The sequence below is a fragment of the Aethalodelphis obliquidens genome, unplaced genomic scaffold (genome assembly GCF_003676395.1).
Source record: "Aethalodelphis obliquidens isolate GAN/ISIS:26980383/991018 unplaced genomic scaffold, ASM367639v1 scaffold38, whole genome shotgun sequence".
Classification (NCBI taxonomy): domain Eukaryota; kingdom Metazoa; phylum Chordata; class Mammalia; order Artiodactyla; family Delphinidae; genus Aethalodelphis; species Aethalodelphis obliquidens.
The window spans coordinates 4,406,776-4,426,412 of record NW_020837982.1 but is presented as its reverse complement, the minus strand read 5'-3'; the positions used below and the strand labels follow the sequence as shown (position 1 = coordinate 4,426,412).

The 19,637-nt window shown below is 35.9% G+C and overlaps 1 protein-coding gene across 5 annotated transcripts in view; it reads right to left on the bottom strand.

The window, feature by feature from the left end:
• TAOK1 (TAO kinase 1) overlaps positions 1-19,637 on the bottom strand; it is a 148,937-nt gene that overhangs the window by 92,587 nt on the left and 36,713 nt on the right. For 4 of the 5 annotated variants that reach the window (XM_027130502.1, XM_027130503.1, XM_027130505.1 and 1 more), the window contains one exon: positions 877-1,098. In XM_027130502.1, coding sequence (XP_026986303.1) covers positions 877-1,008 — 132 coding nt within the window. In that variant the 5' untranslated portion in view covers positions 1,009-1,098. Of the gene's footprint in view, positions 1-876; positions 1,099-3,990; positions 4,216-19,637 lie in introns of those variants that run through there. The other variant, XM_027130504.1, reaches the window with a different exon arrangement.

The window sequence follows — 19,637 nt, the reverse complement described above, 5'->3', positions numbered from 1 at the left end:
CAATAGGCAAAAGGTAGACATAATCTAGTGCCCATCAACAGATGAATGGTTAAACAAACCATGGCATATACAAACAATGGAATATTATTTAGCTATAAAAAGGAATGAAGTACTGATACATGCTACAACATCAAAGACCCACCAAGTGATTATGCTACACATTATGCTAAGTGAAATTAGCTATACATGCAAGTACAAATATTGTATGATTCCACTATATGAAATATCTAGACTAGGCAAATTCATAGAGACAAAAAGTAGATTAGAGGTTACCACCAGCTGGGTAGAGGGGGAAATGAGGAGTTATTGCTAATAGATACAGAGCTTCTGTTTGGGGTGATGAAAAAGTTTTGAAAATAGATAGTGGTAATGGTTGTAAACATTGTAAGTATAATTAATGCCACAAATTGTACAGTTAAAATGGTTAAAATGGCAAATCTGGTGTTTTCTGGGGTTTTTTAAGTACAAAATACACACATACGCACACAAGAAGAAAAACTTTGGTACATATCCTTCTGCCAAATAATAATCCTAGATTTCCACAAAACTAAAACTGACTCTGTATGGAACTTTACAGAAGTCAGTGTTCTGCAATATTTAATTCTATAGCAATGCAAGTCATATGACTCCTAAAAACAGTGTGCTAAAAATTCTAAACACTAAGTCAAAGTAAAATAATATTCGTTTCCATTTTTTCAATAATCCAAGAAACTCAATAAATAAAGCTATTTTCATATTATACACACACACACCTATGCATGTAACTATATAATGGACTATGGCCTCTGTCTGTCTCTTTATATTATTGTTTTTCATTTTGCCAGGACTGGATTTTAAGTAAATCCTGGTCACTGACATTAAGCCTTTAACACTTACAAAATACACTGCTCCAAAGCTTCCATGGCCAATTTCTCTGAGATCTGTGAAGAGCTTCTCTGGATCTTCTTTGAAGAAGAGCTCTGCAATTTCAGGGTCCTTCAGGCTGCCCGCACGGTTAGTTGATGGCATCCTGCTGGGCAATCAGCTGTCTGATTCTAATTTTATATTGCTATCCCAATCCTTGGTTCATCTGTATGAATGAAGCCACGCTGGCATAAACTATTGTAGAGAAATGAGAAAAGAAAAAAGTCAGGAAAACCAAAAGCTGCTAAGAATAATTAGTATAAGATCATTTTCTGATAGTATATATAAAATTATCTCAGGCCTAGAATTTCACTGAGAAGGAAGTGTGATCTACTAGTGCAGTAGTTCCTAAATCTGGCTCATCATCACGATCACCTGTGGTGCTTAAAAAAATGAGTCCTACTATACATAGGGTATTACTGTACATATACTTTTAAAAATTAACTAAATCTTTGTATCTTGGAAGGCTTATCTAATCCTTATCTAATTCTGAGGTAGTGAGCCCACTGGCAGAAGAGATAATAGAACACACAGACCATTAAAAAAACATGCATGACAACTTAAGATGTACCAGTAATAGGTTTCTAACAACAGGATGATTTTCAAATATAAGAAAATACACAAAGGATTTAACTCAGTTAGCTGTCTTTCTTTTCCTTTCAGATACCATATGCCAGTGTTCAATCAACTCTAACACAAACATTCCAAAGAAAAATGCAGTAGGAGAAAGTAATGAATTTAATGCAGACAACTGCTTCCCCTGTAAACCTGATTCACATTAAAATATGGCCTTTATCAAATCTGCTGCATTAGATAAGTAGACATTACAGATAACCAATAAATTCCCTGGTGGTTCTGCTATCAGTTCCTCTATATCAGATACCCAATTTAAAAAATGGCTGTCATTACTGAGAAACTTCAGAACCTAGGTTCTGGAATGTTACTACCTGGATATGAATTCTAGCAACACTATTTATAAACTGCGAACTTGAGTAGCCTTATTTTCCTAATCTGTAAAGTGAAAATAATATCCTACCTAATACAGTGGTTGTAAAGGTTAAATCAGTTAATAAATACAAGCATAGACTAGTACTCAGGCATAGTAAGCACTACATTAAATGTCAGCTATTTTAACCTAAATAAATTCACCAATCAAAAAAAAAAAAAGAAAACCCTCCAAAATGTATTTCATTTGCCTCCTAATTGATTTCATTAGACTCTAGTCAATTCTCCCCCACTTCACACAACTTTTAAGCAGGTAACTACTGGTCTCATTTTTAGTGAAGTCAACTGAACCAATTTTAATTTTTGGTAGAAAACTTCCTTGTAACTACACAAAACATATTTACATGTCTTTTGTACCTCCTTAAATTAACACTCCACTGCAATAAAAACATTTAAATTATTAATTTGTATTTCATTTCTAACACACTTTCTAGGCTGCTCCATATACATTTACCAATTTTCCTGCTCTGCAAGTTCCCTGCAAAGTGTTTCAATTATAGTTCTAAGAATATGTGATCACAGAAGATTGAAGTAAATTCCATACAAAGTATTATTATTCAATTAATCCACCTATTTTTTAAAAACCTGCAGTGTTACTTAAGACTTATTTAAGAACTCTGAATGATCAAGTTATAGTACCTTTATTACCAGAATTATTTTACATTAAAATTCTCTAACCAGTTCCATGATTTGCATATTCCTATCTGCCTAACAAATTCCCACTCAAAATCTTTCAAGATTTAGATTAAATGTAATGTGTAAAATTTTAACTAGACAGGTAGGCACAATGTGTCTCATTCATCTTTATATTACCTGTCTACATCCTACACCATACCTCCAACAGTTAATATTACATAAATACTTGTTGAACTAAAAGAACACACTTAATTCTTCTCTAACACCCCTTAAAATGATTTCGTTTCCACAAATATTTACCAAATAGTATACATGAGAATATGATATGCGAAATATTTAAGTTAATAGTAGAGAAACAGAGTAAATTCATAAGGACAGCACCCTCCAGAAAATCAGAGAAAAAAGAAATGAAGGAACTGGAAAATCTGCTGTACCACATACCGAAAGATAATACAAATCTATTGCTATCAGTAGAATGTTAAAATAAGACAAGTAAACCATTAATCTAAAAGAGTCCAGAAACAAACCCATCTATGTGTATCTCGGAATTCAGCATACAATTAAAGGAGAAGAAATAAATTTTGTTAAGAAAACTAAGAACCCATTCGGAAAAAATTATAAGAATTATATAATGATATCCCTATCACATACCTTACATAACCATTACTGCTAAATGGCTTAAACAAACCTCTCAAATCAATGAAGAAAAAAAAGTATTTGATAAAATAAGTGTTGCCGGGAGACCCCAATAGCTATTTGGAAAAATATAAAATAACACCTGTTCCTCAAACTGTAATATCAGAATTACATATGGGTCAGAAATGCAAAAATTAGAAAAATGAAACTATATAAGTACTAGTAGGAAATGTAAGTTCCTCTGTAATCAGGGAATGTAGAAACTTTCCTAACTATGATCCAAATCCAAAACAATAAGTTAAAAGACAGATATATTTAACAGGTTAAAAAAAAAAAACTTGGGAGAAGGGGCCATGGAAAAAGACACTCCAGACAAAAAGGACAAATGATAAATTTGGAAAAAAATGTCTGAAACTTACGTTTACAAAGGGTTAGTATTCCTAATATGTAAAGAATTTCAAAAAAACAAGCAAAAAAAGACAATAACCTAACATTCTTACATTCTTAATTGGTAGTTTCTAAAAACAGCACCCCTCCCCCAAGAAAACACCACCACCAACAACAACCACCCGGAGGAGATATGGGAGGAAGGAAGGAAGGAAGGGAGGGAGGGAGGGAGGGAGGGAGGGAGGGAGGAAGGAAGGAAGGAAGGAAGGAAGGAAGGAAGGAAGGAAGGAAGGAAGGAAGGAAGGAAGGAAGGAAGGAAGGAAGGAAGAAAAGAAACAACCATGAAATCTATGAAAATACATTCAACATCACTCAAAGTATAAGAAATACAAATTAAACCTATCCTAAGATTTCATTTTGTACCTATCAGAATGGCAAAAATTCACCACACACTGATGGTGGGATGGAAGAGAAATCTGCACTCTCATATAGTAGCAGTGGTAATGCAAAAACAGTACAAAACCTGTGGAGAAAAATCTAGCAAAATCAAATATGCACTTACCATTTCACACAAAATTCCCACTTAAAGAATCCATATCAAAAATACTTATACAAAATATAAGAAATGATAAATGTACAAAGTGAGGAACTAGGGGAATCCCCTGGCAGTCCAGTGCTTAGGACTCCTCACTTCCAACTGCAGGGGGCCCAGGTTTAATCCCTGGTCAGGGAACTAAGATCCCATACGCCATGCAGATGTCCAAAAAAATAAAAAGATAAAAAAAAACCAAAGTGAAGAACTGGAACTCATTACCTTGTTGATGGGAATTTGAAATGATACAACTGTTCTGGAAAACTGTTTAACAGATTCTTATCAAGTTAAATAAACATTTATTATGAGATGGAACAGTTCCTTAACTAGTTACCACTTACTCAAAAGTAATGAAAACAAAGGCACACAAAAGGACTTGTGCACAGCAGCTTTATTCATAATAGCCCCAAACTGCATATAATACAAACGTCTATCAACAAATATATGTATAATAAAATTGTGATACATTCACACAATGAAATTCTTTTCACAGCAATAAAAAGGAATAAAACTACTGATCCATGCAGCAACCTAGATGAATTTCAAAAGCATTATGCTCCAGCAAAAAAAACCAGAAACCAAACAGTAAAAACTGTATGATTCCCCTGAAAAATTCTCAAATAGGCAAAACTAGTATTGTGACAGAGTCACTGTTGTTTGGGGTCAGTTGGGGGAAGAAAAGGGGAACTGACCATGAAAGGGCTCACAAGGACTTTCTGGGGTAATAGAATCTTCTATTACCTTGACTGCAGCAGTGAATTACTCTTGTCAAAACTCCAACTATATTAAAATAGATGCCTTTATGTATATTATACCTCAATTAAAGTAATAACTTTAAAAAAATAAAATAAATGTCTTAAAATCTAAGATAAATATATGTAGGGATTTCGCTGGTGGTCCAGTGGTTAACACTCCATGCTCGCAACGCCGGGGGCCCGGGTTCGATCCTTGGTCAGGAACTTAAAATCCCACATACCACAAGTAGAGAAGCCCACGTGCCGCAACGAAGACCCAGCACAGCCAAATATTAAAAATTAATTTTAAATATATATATATATGTGTATATATATAAGTATATAAATATATGTGTATATATATATATTTATATATATAAGATATATATATAGCAAATTTATAAACAAGGTATGGAAAGATATGTATTAAAATGTTATTATTTTCTCTGATAAAGTAGGGCTGTGAAGAACATTACTTGTTAACCTAGACATCTATATTACCTGAATTTTTATAGCAACCACTTTCAACGTTTTAAAAAAATTTTAAATTTGAGAAAAATAAAATAGAATACTTTTTAAACTAGAAGAATACATACTCCAAATAGAGAGAACATCCAAAAGGCCATTAGTACTTTAACTTACAAAAGACTAATGCATTAAAAAAATCTGTATATCAAAAAACTGAGTTGAACGCAAAAACTGAAACATCCAGAGCACCCAAAATTAAGCGTTATTATTATTCCTTAAAGATAGAGATATCATCCAAATCACTAATCAAATACCTAATCCACCAAAATATAAATGGCCAAAGGATATATATATCAACATGCCATAAACAGGCAATACAAATGATTGGGGAGAGAAGTCAAAACTTGAAGAATAATGGGTATGGCCACGAGTTTTCTGATTCCATTTTCCTCCTTTATCTCCCGTCTCTGACAGAAGAGTATGGCCTCAGTTACAAAACTATGTTCAGGGTGCTGACAAGAAAACACTTAAAGAAATTCTCCCCCTGTCCAAAGGAGCAGGAAAAGGGAACCCTGTGATCTGGAGATTGTGGGGGGAAATGCCTTCTTTTGGTCTTTTCTTTTCTCTCCTCAGCCATAGAATTGCACTGCCCCAGCAACAGAAAAACCCAATGAGAAAACCAATCTCTCTGGCCAGAAAAACTGGGAAAACAGACTCTCTGTCATCCAAAAAGTATTAGGGGAATTCCCATTATTTTTTTTCCTCCTCTCTCTTCTTTCCCCACTTCACTTAAGGGCAGCCCCAGTTATGGCGAACTGTACAATGCAGAGGTGTAAAAGCTCTGAGAGAAACCTGTCTTTCTGGAACTGGGAAAAAGGCCACTGGAAACTGAAGAGTATGGGGGAAATCATGGAGAGGAGAGAGCTGGAAAAGAGATCCCCTAATTCTGTGTACAAACCAATACAAATAATGATTTACATTTGTGTAAAACAGTCTCAAAGAGGTGCAGCAGAGGCTACGCTAAAGAGAACTAATCTATGATATAAACCACTGCCCAAGTCCCAGACTATCACTGAGAGGCACAATGCAGGGCAAATCCAAAGAGCACAACAAAGCTTTGTAAACAGAACTGATATTAGAGCCACCACCCACAGAAAGTGAGACAACTTGCCATCTAAACTGGTAGGTGTCTGCTAAAACAAACAAACAAATCAACACTCTCCAGAGGACAGTAACAGGATCAGAAATGACAATACTCAAAATGTCCAAGATAAAATCCAAAATTACTCTACATGCAAAAACAAATAAACACACAAAACAGACACACACACACACAATTGGAAAATGTGACAAATTATCAAGGGAAGAGGACCAACAGATGCTTATTTTGAGATGATGCATGTTGGAATTATCACATAAAGACTTTTTTTTCTTTTTGGCTTCATTGGGTCTTCGTTGCTGTGCTCGGGCTTTCTCTAGTTGCAGCGAGTGGGGGTTACTATTTGTTGCGGTGCACGGGCTTCTCGTTGTGGTGGCTTCTCTTGTTGTGGAGCCCAGGCTATGGGTACATGGGCTTCAGTAGTTGTAGCACGTGGGCTCAGTAGTTGTGGTGCATGGCCTTTAGGGCACGCGGGCTTCAGTACTTGTGGTGTGTGGGCTCAGTAGTTGTGGCTAGTGTGCTCTAGAGCGCAGGCTCAGTAGTTGTGGCACATTGGCTTAGTTGCTCTGCAGCATGTGGGATCTTCCCGGACACAGGCTCAAACCCATATCCCCTGCATTGGCAGGCGGATTCTTAACCACTGCACCACCAGGGAAATCCCCACATAAAGACGTTAAAGTGGCTATTATAATCATAATAAATGAGATGATGGTTAACACTCTTGAAACAACTGAAAAGACAAATTCTCAGCAGAGAAAGAGAAACTATAAAAAAAGAACCTCATGGGAAATTCAGAACTGAAAAATACAGTATGAGAAATTAAAAAAAAAAAATCATTGCATGGGGTCAACCACAGAACATAGATGATAGAGGAAAGAGTCAGTAAACTTGGAGAGAGAGCAAATGAAATTATCTAAATTGAGGAAAAGAAAAAATGATTGAATGAAATGAATGGAGCCTTAGTAACTCATAGGACTATATCAAATTGTCTAAGTTTCACATTACTGGCATTCATATAAGGAGAGGAAAAATAAATTGGTAGAGAAAAAAAACTTTCTTGATAATGGCAGAAAACTTCCCAGATTTGACAAAAGATATAAATTTAGAGATTCAAGAAGCTCAGTAAACCCCAAACAGGAAAAATTCAAAGAAAATCAGGCCTAGACACATCATAATCAAAATGCTAAAAAACAAAAATAAACAAAAATTTGAATGACCACAGATTTTCATAAAAAACAATGAAGTCCACAGAAAGTAGAATAATAGCTTTTAAAGGTGATAAAAGGAAAGAACTGCCAACCCAGAACAGAATCCTTTATCTATCTTCTTTACGAATGAAAGCCAAAAAAGAGAGAGAGAGAGATTCTTACCTAAGGGAAAACAAAGAGAATCCGTTCCCAGCAGATCTGCTCTAAAAGAAATGCAAAATATTAAACAAAAGAAATCTAGAGTGGCTACATTAATATCAGACAAAACAGACTTGAGAACTAGGAAAATCACAAGGGATAAGGAGGGACATTACATAATGAGAGGATTCCACTATCAAATCCTAAATTTGTATTCACCTGACTGACAAAAGAGCTTCAAATAAAATGAAGCAAAATTGATACAAATGAGAAGAGAAATAAGACAAGTCTATAATTATACTGAGAGACACCAACACTCCTCTCAGAAATTTAAAGAAAAAGCAGTCTGAAAACACACAGAACAACACTGTAGAACACCACTATCAATCAACCTGACCTAATGACATTTCCAGAATACTACACCTGACAGAATATACATTCTTTTCAAGTGCATATATGATAGTCCCACAGAGAGATCATATTCTGAGCCATAAACCATATCTTAAGCGTGAAAATTTTCAATTCATATAAAATAAGTAATCTGACCATAGTGTAATTAAGCTTAAAATCAGTAACAGAAAGATAACTTAAAAAAAAATTTATTTTGAAATGACTCATGTTGGAATTATCACATATAGACTTGGTTTTTCCCCAAGTAACCCATGGTTCAATAAAGAAGTTTCAAGGAAAATTAGAAAAGAATGAGTGGAGTAAAAATAAAAATACAACATAAAACTTGTAGGATACAGCTAATGCAGTGTTTACATAGAAACACTGATTCTGTATTGGAAAAACAAGACAGATCTCAAACCAATAATCTAAGCCTCCACCTTAAGGATCTAGAAAGAGAAAAGCAAATAAAACCAAAAATAAATGTAAGGAAGTAAACACTAAAGAAGAGAGTAGAAATCAATGAAATTGGAAAACAAAAAGCCAATAGAGAAAAATCAATAAAACCAAAAGCTGTTTTTTGGTGTGTGGGTCGGGGGGACAGGACAGCGGGATCAATAACACTGAAACCTCTGCCCAACTAACGAACGAAAACAAGAACAGAATCAAATTACCAAAAACAGAAATCAAAGGGGGGAATATTCCCATACACCTTATGACATTAAAAGGGATAAGGAAGTACAATGAACAGCTCTAAGCTGATAAATTTGATAATATAGATGAAGTAAAGTACTTGACAGATATAAACTACCAAAACTCAATCAAGAAGAAATAATCAAGAATAGGTAAGAATAGACATATGTATATAAAGAAATTAAATTCAAATATTTTCACATAGAAAACTCCAGTCCATTGAAACTGGACAGTTTCATTGTCAAATTCTATCAAACATTAAAAGAATAATACCAATTCTACATAACCTCTTCAAATTATGAGAGAACATTCCCAATTAATCTTATGAGGCCACAACTACCCTATCAAAACCAGACAAGAACATTAGAAAAAAAAGGGAAAATTTCTAACTAATATCCTTAATGAAGATAATAGCTAAAATCCTCAACAAAATATTAGCAAATCACAGCAACATGGATGCAACTCGAGATTATCATACTAAGCAAAGTAAGTCAGAAAGAGAAAGACAAATACCATATGGTATCATTTATATGTGGAATCTAAAAGATGACACAGGGACTTCCCTGGTGGTCCAGTGGTTAAGACTCTGCCCTCCCAATACAGGGGGTCCGGGTTTGATCCCTGGTCAGGGAAACAGACCCTGGATGCCGCAACAAAGATTCTGCGTGCAGCCAAATAAATAAATTAAAAAAATAATAATAACTAAAAAATAAAAGATGACACGAACCTATGAAAAAGAAACAGAATCAGGGACATAAAGAATAGACTGGTGGTTGCCAAGGGGGAGGGGGATGGGAGAGGGTTGCATTGGGAGTTGGGGATTAGCATATGCAAACTGATACATATAGAATGGATAAACAACAAGGTCCTACTGTATAGCACAGGGAACTATATTCAATATCCTGTGATAAACCATAATGGAAAAGAATATGAAAAAGAATGTATATATATGTATAACTGAGTCACTTTGCTGTACAGCAGTAATTAATACAACATTGTAATTCAACTATACTTCAATAAAAAATGTTTTTAAATTAGCAAATCAAATCCAGAAATATATAAAAATGATACTACATCACAACTAAGTAGCATTTATCCCAGAAATGCAAGGCTGATTCAGCAGTCAAAAATTAACATAATTCTCCCATTCTAAACAGACTAAAGAAGAAAAAACACAGGATCATATCAACAGAGGCAGAAAAAGGATTTCACAAATTCAACATCCATTCATGGCAAATACTCTCAAAAAACTAGGAATAGAAGGGAACGGCATTAACCTGGTTAATGCTATCTACAAAAAACTACAACTAACACAATACTTAATGATTCAAGACGGAAAGCTTTCCCCTAAAGACATAGGGAAAGCAAGGTAAGAATCTCCACTATAATCACTCCTATCCAACATCACACTAGAAGTTTTATAAGTAAAGAAAAAGAAAGAAAAGGAATAAATAACAGAAAGGAAGAAAAAAAACACCTCTAGTTGCAGACATTACTGTGTACACAAAAAACCCCCAAGGAACATACAAAACAGCAAGGGAAGAAAATGGAATATTCAGATATAAGTCTAAAATATTTGAGTAGGGGCTTCCCTGGTGGCGCAGTGGTGGAGAGTCCGCCTGCCGATGCAGGGGACATGGGTTCGTGCACTGGTCCGGGAGGATCCCACATGCCGCGCGGCTGGGCCCATGAGCCATGGCCACTGAGCCTGCGCTCTGTAACGGGAGAGGCCACAGCAGCGAGAGGCCCAAGTAACACACAAAAAAAATAAATAATAAAAAAAATAAAATATTTGAGTAGAATTTATATAGTAAGAACGATAAAACCCTGATGAAATAAATCAAAGTTGACTAAACAGATGTACCATGTTCATGAACTGAATGATTCAATATTGTTATAAGGTCAATCCTTCCCAACTGATTTAAAAATTTGACAATTCATAGATTCAAAGCAATCTCAATCAAAATCCAACAGAATGTTTTTGTACATATCAAAAAACTGATTGTAAAATGTTCATAAAAAGGCAAAGAATCCAAATTAGTCAAGACAATTTTTTTTTAATGTATTTATTTATTTATTTTTGGCTGGGTTGGGTCTTCGTTGCTGCATGTGGGCTTCTCTCTAGTTGTGGCGAGTGGGGGCTACTCTTCATTGCGGTGTACAGGTTTCTCGTTGTGGTGGCTTCTCTTGTTGCCGAGCATTGCTCTAGGTGTGCAGACTTCAGTAGTTGCGGCGTGTGGGCTCAGTAGTTATGGCTCTCGGGCTCTAGCACGCAGGCTCAATAGTTGTGGTGCACGGGCTTAGTTGCTCCGTGGCATGTGGGATCTTCCCAGACCAGGGATCAAACCCGCGTCCCCTGCACTGGCAGGCAGATGCTTAACCACTGCGCCACCAGGAAAGTCCCTGGTCAATTGATTTTTGACAAAGGTACAACACAGAAAAAAGATAATCTTTTCTGAAAAATGGTGTCATAGCAACTGGCCATCCATATGTATAAAAGTGAACTCTGACTCATACCTCATACCTTACAGAAAAATTAAGTCCAAACATGGTTCATTTATCTCAGTGTTAAAAAGTTAATGCTACAAAACGTTGAGAAGAAATCACAGGAGAAAATCTTTGTAACCTTAGGTTAGTTAAAGAGTTCTTAGATTTGACACCAACAGTATAATCCATAAAAGTCAAAACTGATCATTTGGACTTCATCAAAATCAAAAACTTTTACTCTTGCAAAGGACACTTTTAAAAGAAAAGAATGAAGTCAAGCCAAAGACTGGGAAACATTATTTCAAGTCACATATCTCAAAATAGATAAAATATATAAATATATAAAGAACTCTCAAAACTCAATAATGGAGTACAGAGATGCATACTTGAATGATAAAACTATAAAGAAACTGCCAGATGTTATCACTATAAAAGTCATGATAGGGCTTCCCTGGTGGCGCAGTGGTTGAGAGTCCGCCTGCTGATGCAGGGGACACGGGTTCGTGCCCCGGTCCGGGAAAATCCCACATGCATTAGAGTGGCTAGGCCCGTGAGCCAGGGCCGCTGAGCCTGCATGTCCGGAGCCTGTGCTCCGCAACGGGAGAGGCCACAACAGTGAGAGGCCCGCGTACAGGAAAAAAAAAAAAAAAAAAAAAGTCATGATAGTGGTTACTTTAGGGGAAAGGGGGAGTTGTGATTGGGAAGAGACACATGGAGGAAATTCTGGACTGGCTGGCAAAGTTCTATTTCTTGCCTTAGATACGGGATTTCATTTACAATAGTTCATTAAACAAATTCATTTATTTTGTGAATTTTCTATATCTATGTTTGATTTTACTCCCCCAAAACTTAGCTACTGATAGCCTACTGTTGAACAGAAGCCTTACTGATAACATAAAGTCAATTAACACACACTTTGTATGTTATATACATTATACACTATATTCTTACAATGAAGTAAGCTAGAGAAAAGGAAATGTTATTAAGAAAATCATGAGGAAGAGAAAATACATTGACAGTACATACATGTATTTACTGAAAAATATCTGCGTAGAAGTGGACCCGTGCAGTTCAAGTCCACGTTGTTTGAGACTCAACTGTAGTTTTTGCAAAGAGGGCAATACAACAAAATCATATGGATTATTTTTAGTTAATTATGGCTGGTATTTTGAAAAACATTCACAAGTCTATAGCTTTCTTACATTCCAAATTTTCAACAATAATCATATGTTTGATTTCTACAACCAGGAAAAAAGATTTAAAAAAATCCAACAACATTTGTGCATATTCTTTGGATTGTTAGAAGACAGAAGAGATGAACATAAAATGTATAAAAAGTGAGAACGCCAATAAAGTTAGAAATCCCTGAAATATATCATTACACTGTTAAGCTAGAGTTAATAGTATCCACTGCATAACTGCTTCTTTTCTATACATCCTCAAATTTCCAAAAGTAAAGTACTTTATTATAAAAATCAGCACCATACTGGTTGCCCTGTACCCATGCAGAACATTGCTACAATAGAGTCATCAATGTAAAACTGACAAAGGTACTTGATTTGAATCTTGTCCATTTTTATAAGCTGTCATGAAAAACTAGGAAAAGAAAACAGCACAGAGGAACTTTCACAGCAACCCTAATCATAAACTCCATAATTTCTGCTGAAAATGAATATTAGGTACATGAATACCCTAAGTACAGGACTAATATAGCCTGATAAACTACAGATCAGGCTTAAAAGATATAAATATTTGTAAAAAGTTCTTAAAGGTACTATGAGACTGCATATACAATCTTCTTCAAAAAAAAAAACAAAAAATAGGCTATTAGGTTACATTTTAAAGATACCTAATCTGTCCTTCGGGGAAAATATCATTATTGTAACTCACCATATCCTTCCTACTAAAAGAGAAGAGTAAAAGACATTAACAATCCTATAAACAGCAAATGAGATCTAATTTGCTTCTGGTTCCACAAAAACAGATCAGAGAAGCATATCATTTATTAAGCTACTGAGGGCTGAATGTAAAAGATACATAATTTTTGTAGGTGATACCATTTTATTCAATCCTAAAACATAGATCGCTAAGAAAGCTGATGAAACTAGAATAAAAACCCAATATACTTTAAAATCTCAGATCCAAAAGGATTTTCAGAATTAAGTAACTGCTCCACATTTGCAAACCACAGTCAAATAATTGACAATAACATCAGTCAAGCCACAGAAAGAAGATGGGGGAAGGGTGCTGATAATCACAGCATATTCAGTATTACTTGAGGAATGCTCCTTGGAGGAACGGTGATGATGTCATAGTATTCCATCTTTTAAGAACCTTCAGATTTTCACAAAAAGGACATTGTTGGTCTTAAGCAACTGCTTCAATACCATAACGCCCTTTTCCCTACATGTTACTCAGAGGGTTCAGGCTTAGAAACCAGCCAACTTAGTCAAATGTTCAATTACTTTAGAGAAAGAAAAATTGTCTCTTTACACAGAATTGGCAGAGACAGATTACACTGTCTACTATGTCTTCCCTCAAAAGAAACACACATATACACAAATCACTTTACCAATAACTGAGAAATGTCATCAGTAAGATAAATTTGACATTACAGGAATTCACATCAACCTTAATTGACAGAGAACTGATTTGATGCCTGGTGCTTCAACCTACTTGTAAATATTATACATTATAATTAAAAAAGTTTAAGGTTGGAAGAAATTAAGAGAGTATTTGGTTTCAAAAGGTCACATGCCTTTTCTCAAAATCACAGGGCAAATTAGTGGTGGGAAATACAGAATCAATTACCTGAACCACTGTTTACTACTTCAAACTGAAATGAAGAGAAAGGTGAAAAGCAAAAATAATATTATTAAAGAAGTCACTGGGTTGTTGGGTAGGAGAGAATGCATAGGGCAGTATTATGAATATTGTTTAATTTTGAGCATTGATAAAGATATGAAGATTCAATTTTTTTTTATAAAACAAGATATAGGTGTATAAGTAATATGTAACCATTTATATAAAAATAAAAAATATATCTGTATACACACAGGTAATCTATGGAGGGATTCATCAGAAATAGGGGTGTTTAGGAGACTTTTTTTTTCCTATGAATCCTTTCTACCTTTCAAGTTTTTATTCCCCAAATGCATGTATTATTCTTCTTTTAATTTTAAAGAGAGATACAGGTAATACTCTTTTCAAGAAAGGCCTTACAGGGACTTCCCCGGTGATCCAGTGGTAAAGAATCCGCCTTGCAATGCAGGGGACGCAGGTTCGATCCCTGGTCAGGGAACTAAGATTCCACATGCCATGGGGCAACTAAGCCTGAGCGCCACAGCTACTGAGCTTGCGCACCTCAACCAGAGCCTGCATGCCGCAAACTACAGAGCCCACGTGCTCTGGAGCCCACACGCCACAACTACAGAGCCCACACGCCCTGGAGCCTGCGACAGAGAAGAGAAGAGAAAAAACAACTAGAGAAGAGAAAAAAACCCGCATGCCACAACTAGAGAGGAGCCGGCGCACCACAATGAAATAGCCCAAGTGCCTCAAAAAACAAACAAACAAACAAACAAAAAAAAAACCCCACGTGCAGCAACTAAGACTCGATGCAGCCAAAAATAAAACAAATTTTTAAAATGTATTAAAAAAAAAGGTCCTTACTTACACAACCTTATTAGTTACTCCAATTAGACTAACCAAGTGAAACTTTTGCGCACCTTTCACATCTTAGATGTAACAAGCACTTAAAATCTTTATAATTAAGATTAGGGAGGGATTTCCTTGGTGGTCCAGTAGCTAAGACTCTGTGCTCCCAATGCAGGGGGCCCAGGTTTGATCCCTGATCAGGGAACTAGATCCCACATGCCTCAACTAAAGATTCCACATGTTGCAACTAAAGATCCCACTCACAACTAAGACCTGGCAGAGCCAAATATATAAATTTTTTTTTTTTAAATCACAATAAAAGAAAATTACACACCAATATCCCTTATAAGTACAGATACAAAAATTTTCAACAAGATATACCATGAGCAAATGAGATTTATTCTAGGAATGTCAGGGTAGTATATGAAAATAAATCAGTGTACCATACCATATTAATAAGATGAAAGAAAAAACAATCATCTCAACAGAAGCAGAAAAAGCATTTGACAAAATCCAATACCCTTTCATGATAAAAACACTCAACAAACTAGGAAAAGAATGGAATTTCCGCAACCCACAGGTATCGTGATAGTTAATGGTGAGAGACTGAAAACTTGCCCCCTAAAATCAGGAACAAGACAAGGATGTGGCTCTCAATACTTCTATTCAACATTGTACAGGAAGTTCAAGTCAGGGCTTGACAAGAAAAAGAAATAAATGGCATGTAGACTGGAAAAGAAATAAAATTATCTCTTTTCACAAATGACATAATCTTATACATAGAAAAACCTAAAGAATCCACAAAAAACTATTAGAACAAATGAGTTCAGCAAAGTTTCAGGATATATCAATACACAAATATCAGTTGTACTTCTATATACTAGCAATGAATATTCCGAAAATGAAATTAACAATTCCATTTACAATGTCACTAAAATAAAACAAATATTAATAATAATATATTTTAAAAGTACTCAGGAATAAATTTAACCAAAGTGCAAGACTTAGAAAATGACAAAACATTGTTGAAAGAAATTAAAGACCTAAATAAATGGAACAACATCATGTGTTCATGGATTGGAACACATAAAATGGTAATACCACCTAAACTAATATATAGATTCAAAGTAATCCCTAACAGTTTCCAAGCTGTCATTTTGCAGAAATGAACAAGTTCTTTCTAATATTCATGTGTAACTGCAAGTGACACAGAATAGCCAAAACAATCTTTAAGGATTTAGAACAAAATTGGAAGACTCACCCTGCCCAATTTCAAAGCATACTACAAAGCTACAGTAATCAAGACAGTGTGGAACTGGCATAAGGATAGGCATATATACCAACAGAAAAGAACTGAGAGTCCATATTTACAGTCAAATGTATGGGACAATAAACCCATACATATATGGTCAAATGATTTTCAGCAAAGGTGTCAAGACCATTCAGTGGGAAAAGAAGTCTTTTCAACAAAAGTTGGTGAGATAACTGGATATCCACATGCAAAAAAGAATGAATTTGGACCTCCTCTTCACACCATATATAAAATTTAAATCCAAATGGACCAAAAATGCAAAAGCTAAAACGATAAAACCCTTAGAAGGAAACATGGGTGACAACCTGCAAGACCCTGGATTAGGCAACAGTTTTTCAGATATGATTCCAAATGCACACGCAAAGAAAAAATAGATAAAATGGACTTCATCAAAATTTAAAAACTTTTGTGCATCAATGGACACCAATCAAGAAGGTAAAAAGACAACCCACAGAAGGGGGGAAAATATTTGCAAGCAATATATTTGATAAGGGTCTAGTATCCAGAACATATAAAGAACTCTTGGGACTTCGCTGGTGGCGCAGTGGTTAAGATTCCACACTCCCAATGCAGGGGGCGCAGGTTCAATCCCTGGTTAGGGAACTAGATCCCACACGCATTCCACACCTAAGAGTTTGCATGCCACAACTAAAGAGGCTGTGTGTCTCAACTAAGGAACCCACATGCCACAACCAAGACCTGGTGCAACCAAATAAATAAATATTTTTAAAAAGAACTGTTAACTGGGTTAATCCAATTAAATAACTCAATTAAAAATGGGCAAAGGATTTGAACAGACATTTCTCCAAAGAAGATACACAAATGGTCAATAAGCACATGAAAAAATTCTCAACATCATTATTAATTACAAATCAAAACTACAATGAAATACCATACCATACCCACTAGAATGGCTATAATCAAAGAGGCAGAAAATAACAGGTGTTGTGGAGGATGTTAAGAAATTGGAACCTTCACACATTGCTGGTAGGAATGCTAAATGGTACAGCCACTGTGGAAAAGTTTGGCAGTTCAAAAAGCCAAACACAGAATTACCACATGACCCCACAATTCCACTCAGCAAATCCATCTTGCATTTCCCACCCAGGATAATGGCATGGCTATTCCTTGTGTCTCCGAGGTCAGAAAACTAGATGTGACCTAAAAAGAAACGAAATTCAGTTGTTTGTAGTGAGGTGGATGGACCTAGACTCTGTCATACGGAGTGAAGTGGGTCAGAGGGAGAAGGACAGATACCGTATGCTGACATATATATGAAATCTAAAAAAAAAAAAAAGGTTATGAAGAACCTAGGGGCAGGACAGGAATAGAGGCGCAGATGTGGAGAGTGGACTTGAGGACACAGGGAGGGGGAGGGGTGGGCTAGGACAAAGTGAGGGAGTGGCATGGACTTGTGTATACTGCCAGATGTAGAATGGATGGCTGCTGGGAGGCAGCTGCATGGCACAGGGAGATCGGCTTGGTGCTTTGTGACCACCTAGAGGGGTGGGATGGGGAGGGTGGGAAGGAGACGCAGGAAGGAGGAGATATGGGGATGTGTGTATGTGTACAGCTGATTCACTTTGTTGTAAGGCAGAAACTGGCGCACCATTGTAAAGCAATTACACTCCAATAAAGATGTTTTAAAAAAAAACCCAAAAAACTAGATGTGACCTTTTAATTTTTTTCCCTTCCTCTTTTTCTCCTCTAACATCAAGCTAATACATTGGTAAACCCAACAGACTTGCATCTCCTCTATTCACTGTGGGTAGCCTAGTTCAGGCCTTAATCATATCTCACCTAGACTAATGCAGTACCTCCTATCTGGACTGTTTGTAGTTTCATTCTCTCCAATTCATCTTTCTTACTGTTTCTCTAATTTTTTCATTAATATATATAAGTACAAACTAAGGCAGGAAATTCTTTTTTTTGGCCATGCTGGGCGGCATGTGAGATCTTAGCTGCTTGACCAGGGATCAAACCCATGTCCCCTTGCAGTGGAAGTGCAGATTCCTAACCACTGGACCACCAGGGTATTCCCAGGAAATTCTTAAGAAAAGTCACAAAATTACTGCTCACCTTTTTATTAAATTCAAATAATACCATAACACTTAAAGAATAAAGTTCAAACGGTATATAAGGCATTCAAGAACTCCACAATCTGGCCAAATCCTTCCTTTCCAGTCTTTTCTCTTAGTGTATCTATCCCTTAATCATAGCAATGTCCAGCAAAAGCCTCCACGACACCTGAAATACTGTCTACATTCTTAACCAACCTATCCTACTATTTCCAATACAGCTTCAGAACTTCAATTTGAAATTAGTGATTCCTTTCTCTTTACTATATAAATTTTCATTTTGTATCTCTATTTTAATACATATTTTTAATCTTTTTTTTTTAACATCTTTATTGGGGTATAATTGCTTTACAATGGTGTGTTCGTTTCTGCTTTATAACAAAGTGAACCAGTCATACATAAACATATGTTCCCATATGTCTCCCCTCTTGCATCTCCCTCCCTCCCACCCTCCCTATCCCACCCCTCCAGGCTGTCACAAAGCACCAAGCCAATATCCCTGTGCCATGCGGCTGCTTCCCACTAGCTATCTACCTTACTACGTTTGTTAGTGTGTATATGTCCATGACTCTCTCTCGCCCTGTCACAGCTCACCCTTCCCCCTCCCCATAACCTCAAGTCCGTTCTCTAGGAGGTCTGCGTCTTTATTCCTGCTTTACCCCTAGGTTCTTCATGACATTTTTTTTCTTAAATTCCATATATGTGTTAGCATACGGTATTTGTCTTTGTCTTTCTGACTTACTTCATTCTGTATGACAGACTCTAGGTCTATCCACCTCATTACAAATAGCTCATAATCTCGTTGTTTACATGCCTTATATTCCCAGGCGGTATCATAAGGTTCTAGAGCTCCTGCATACATAGAGCCTAACAGTTTTACACAGCCAATCAAAAAAAGAACAGTTTGTTGAATGACTATTTAAATACCCTATCATTTCATTTATTTCTAAGACTCTATGCAAGTTTAGGTACGGGTAGATATTTTTAAACTCATTCCAATTATAAAAGCAGATAATTCATTTTTTTAAAAATAAAAATAATTTTATTAAGCATATAACAGTTATTTCCATGTAGATTTCAAAATAACTTCAAATCTATCTGCTTCCTACATATTACCCATCTTGCTTCTGGTGTCTGCCCCCTACTGGGTGAGG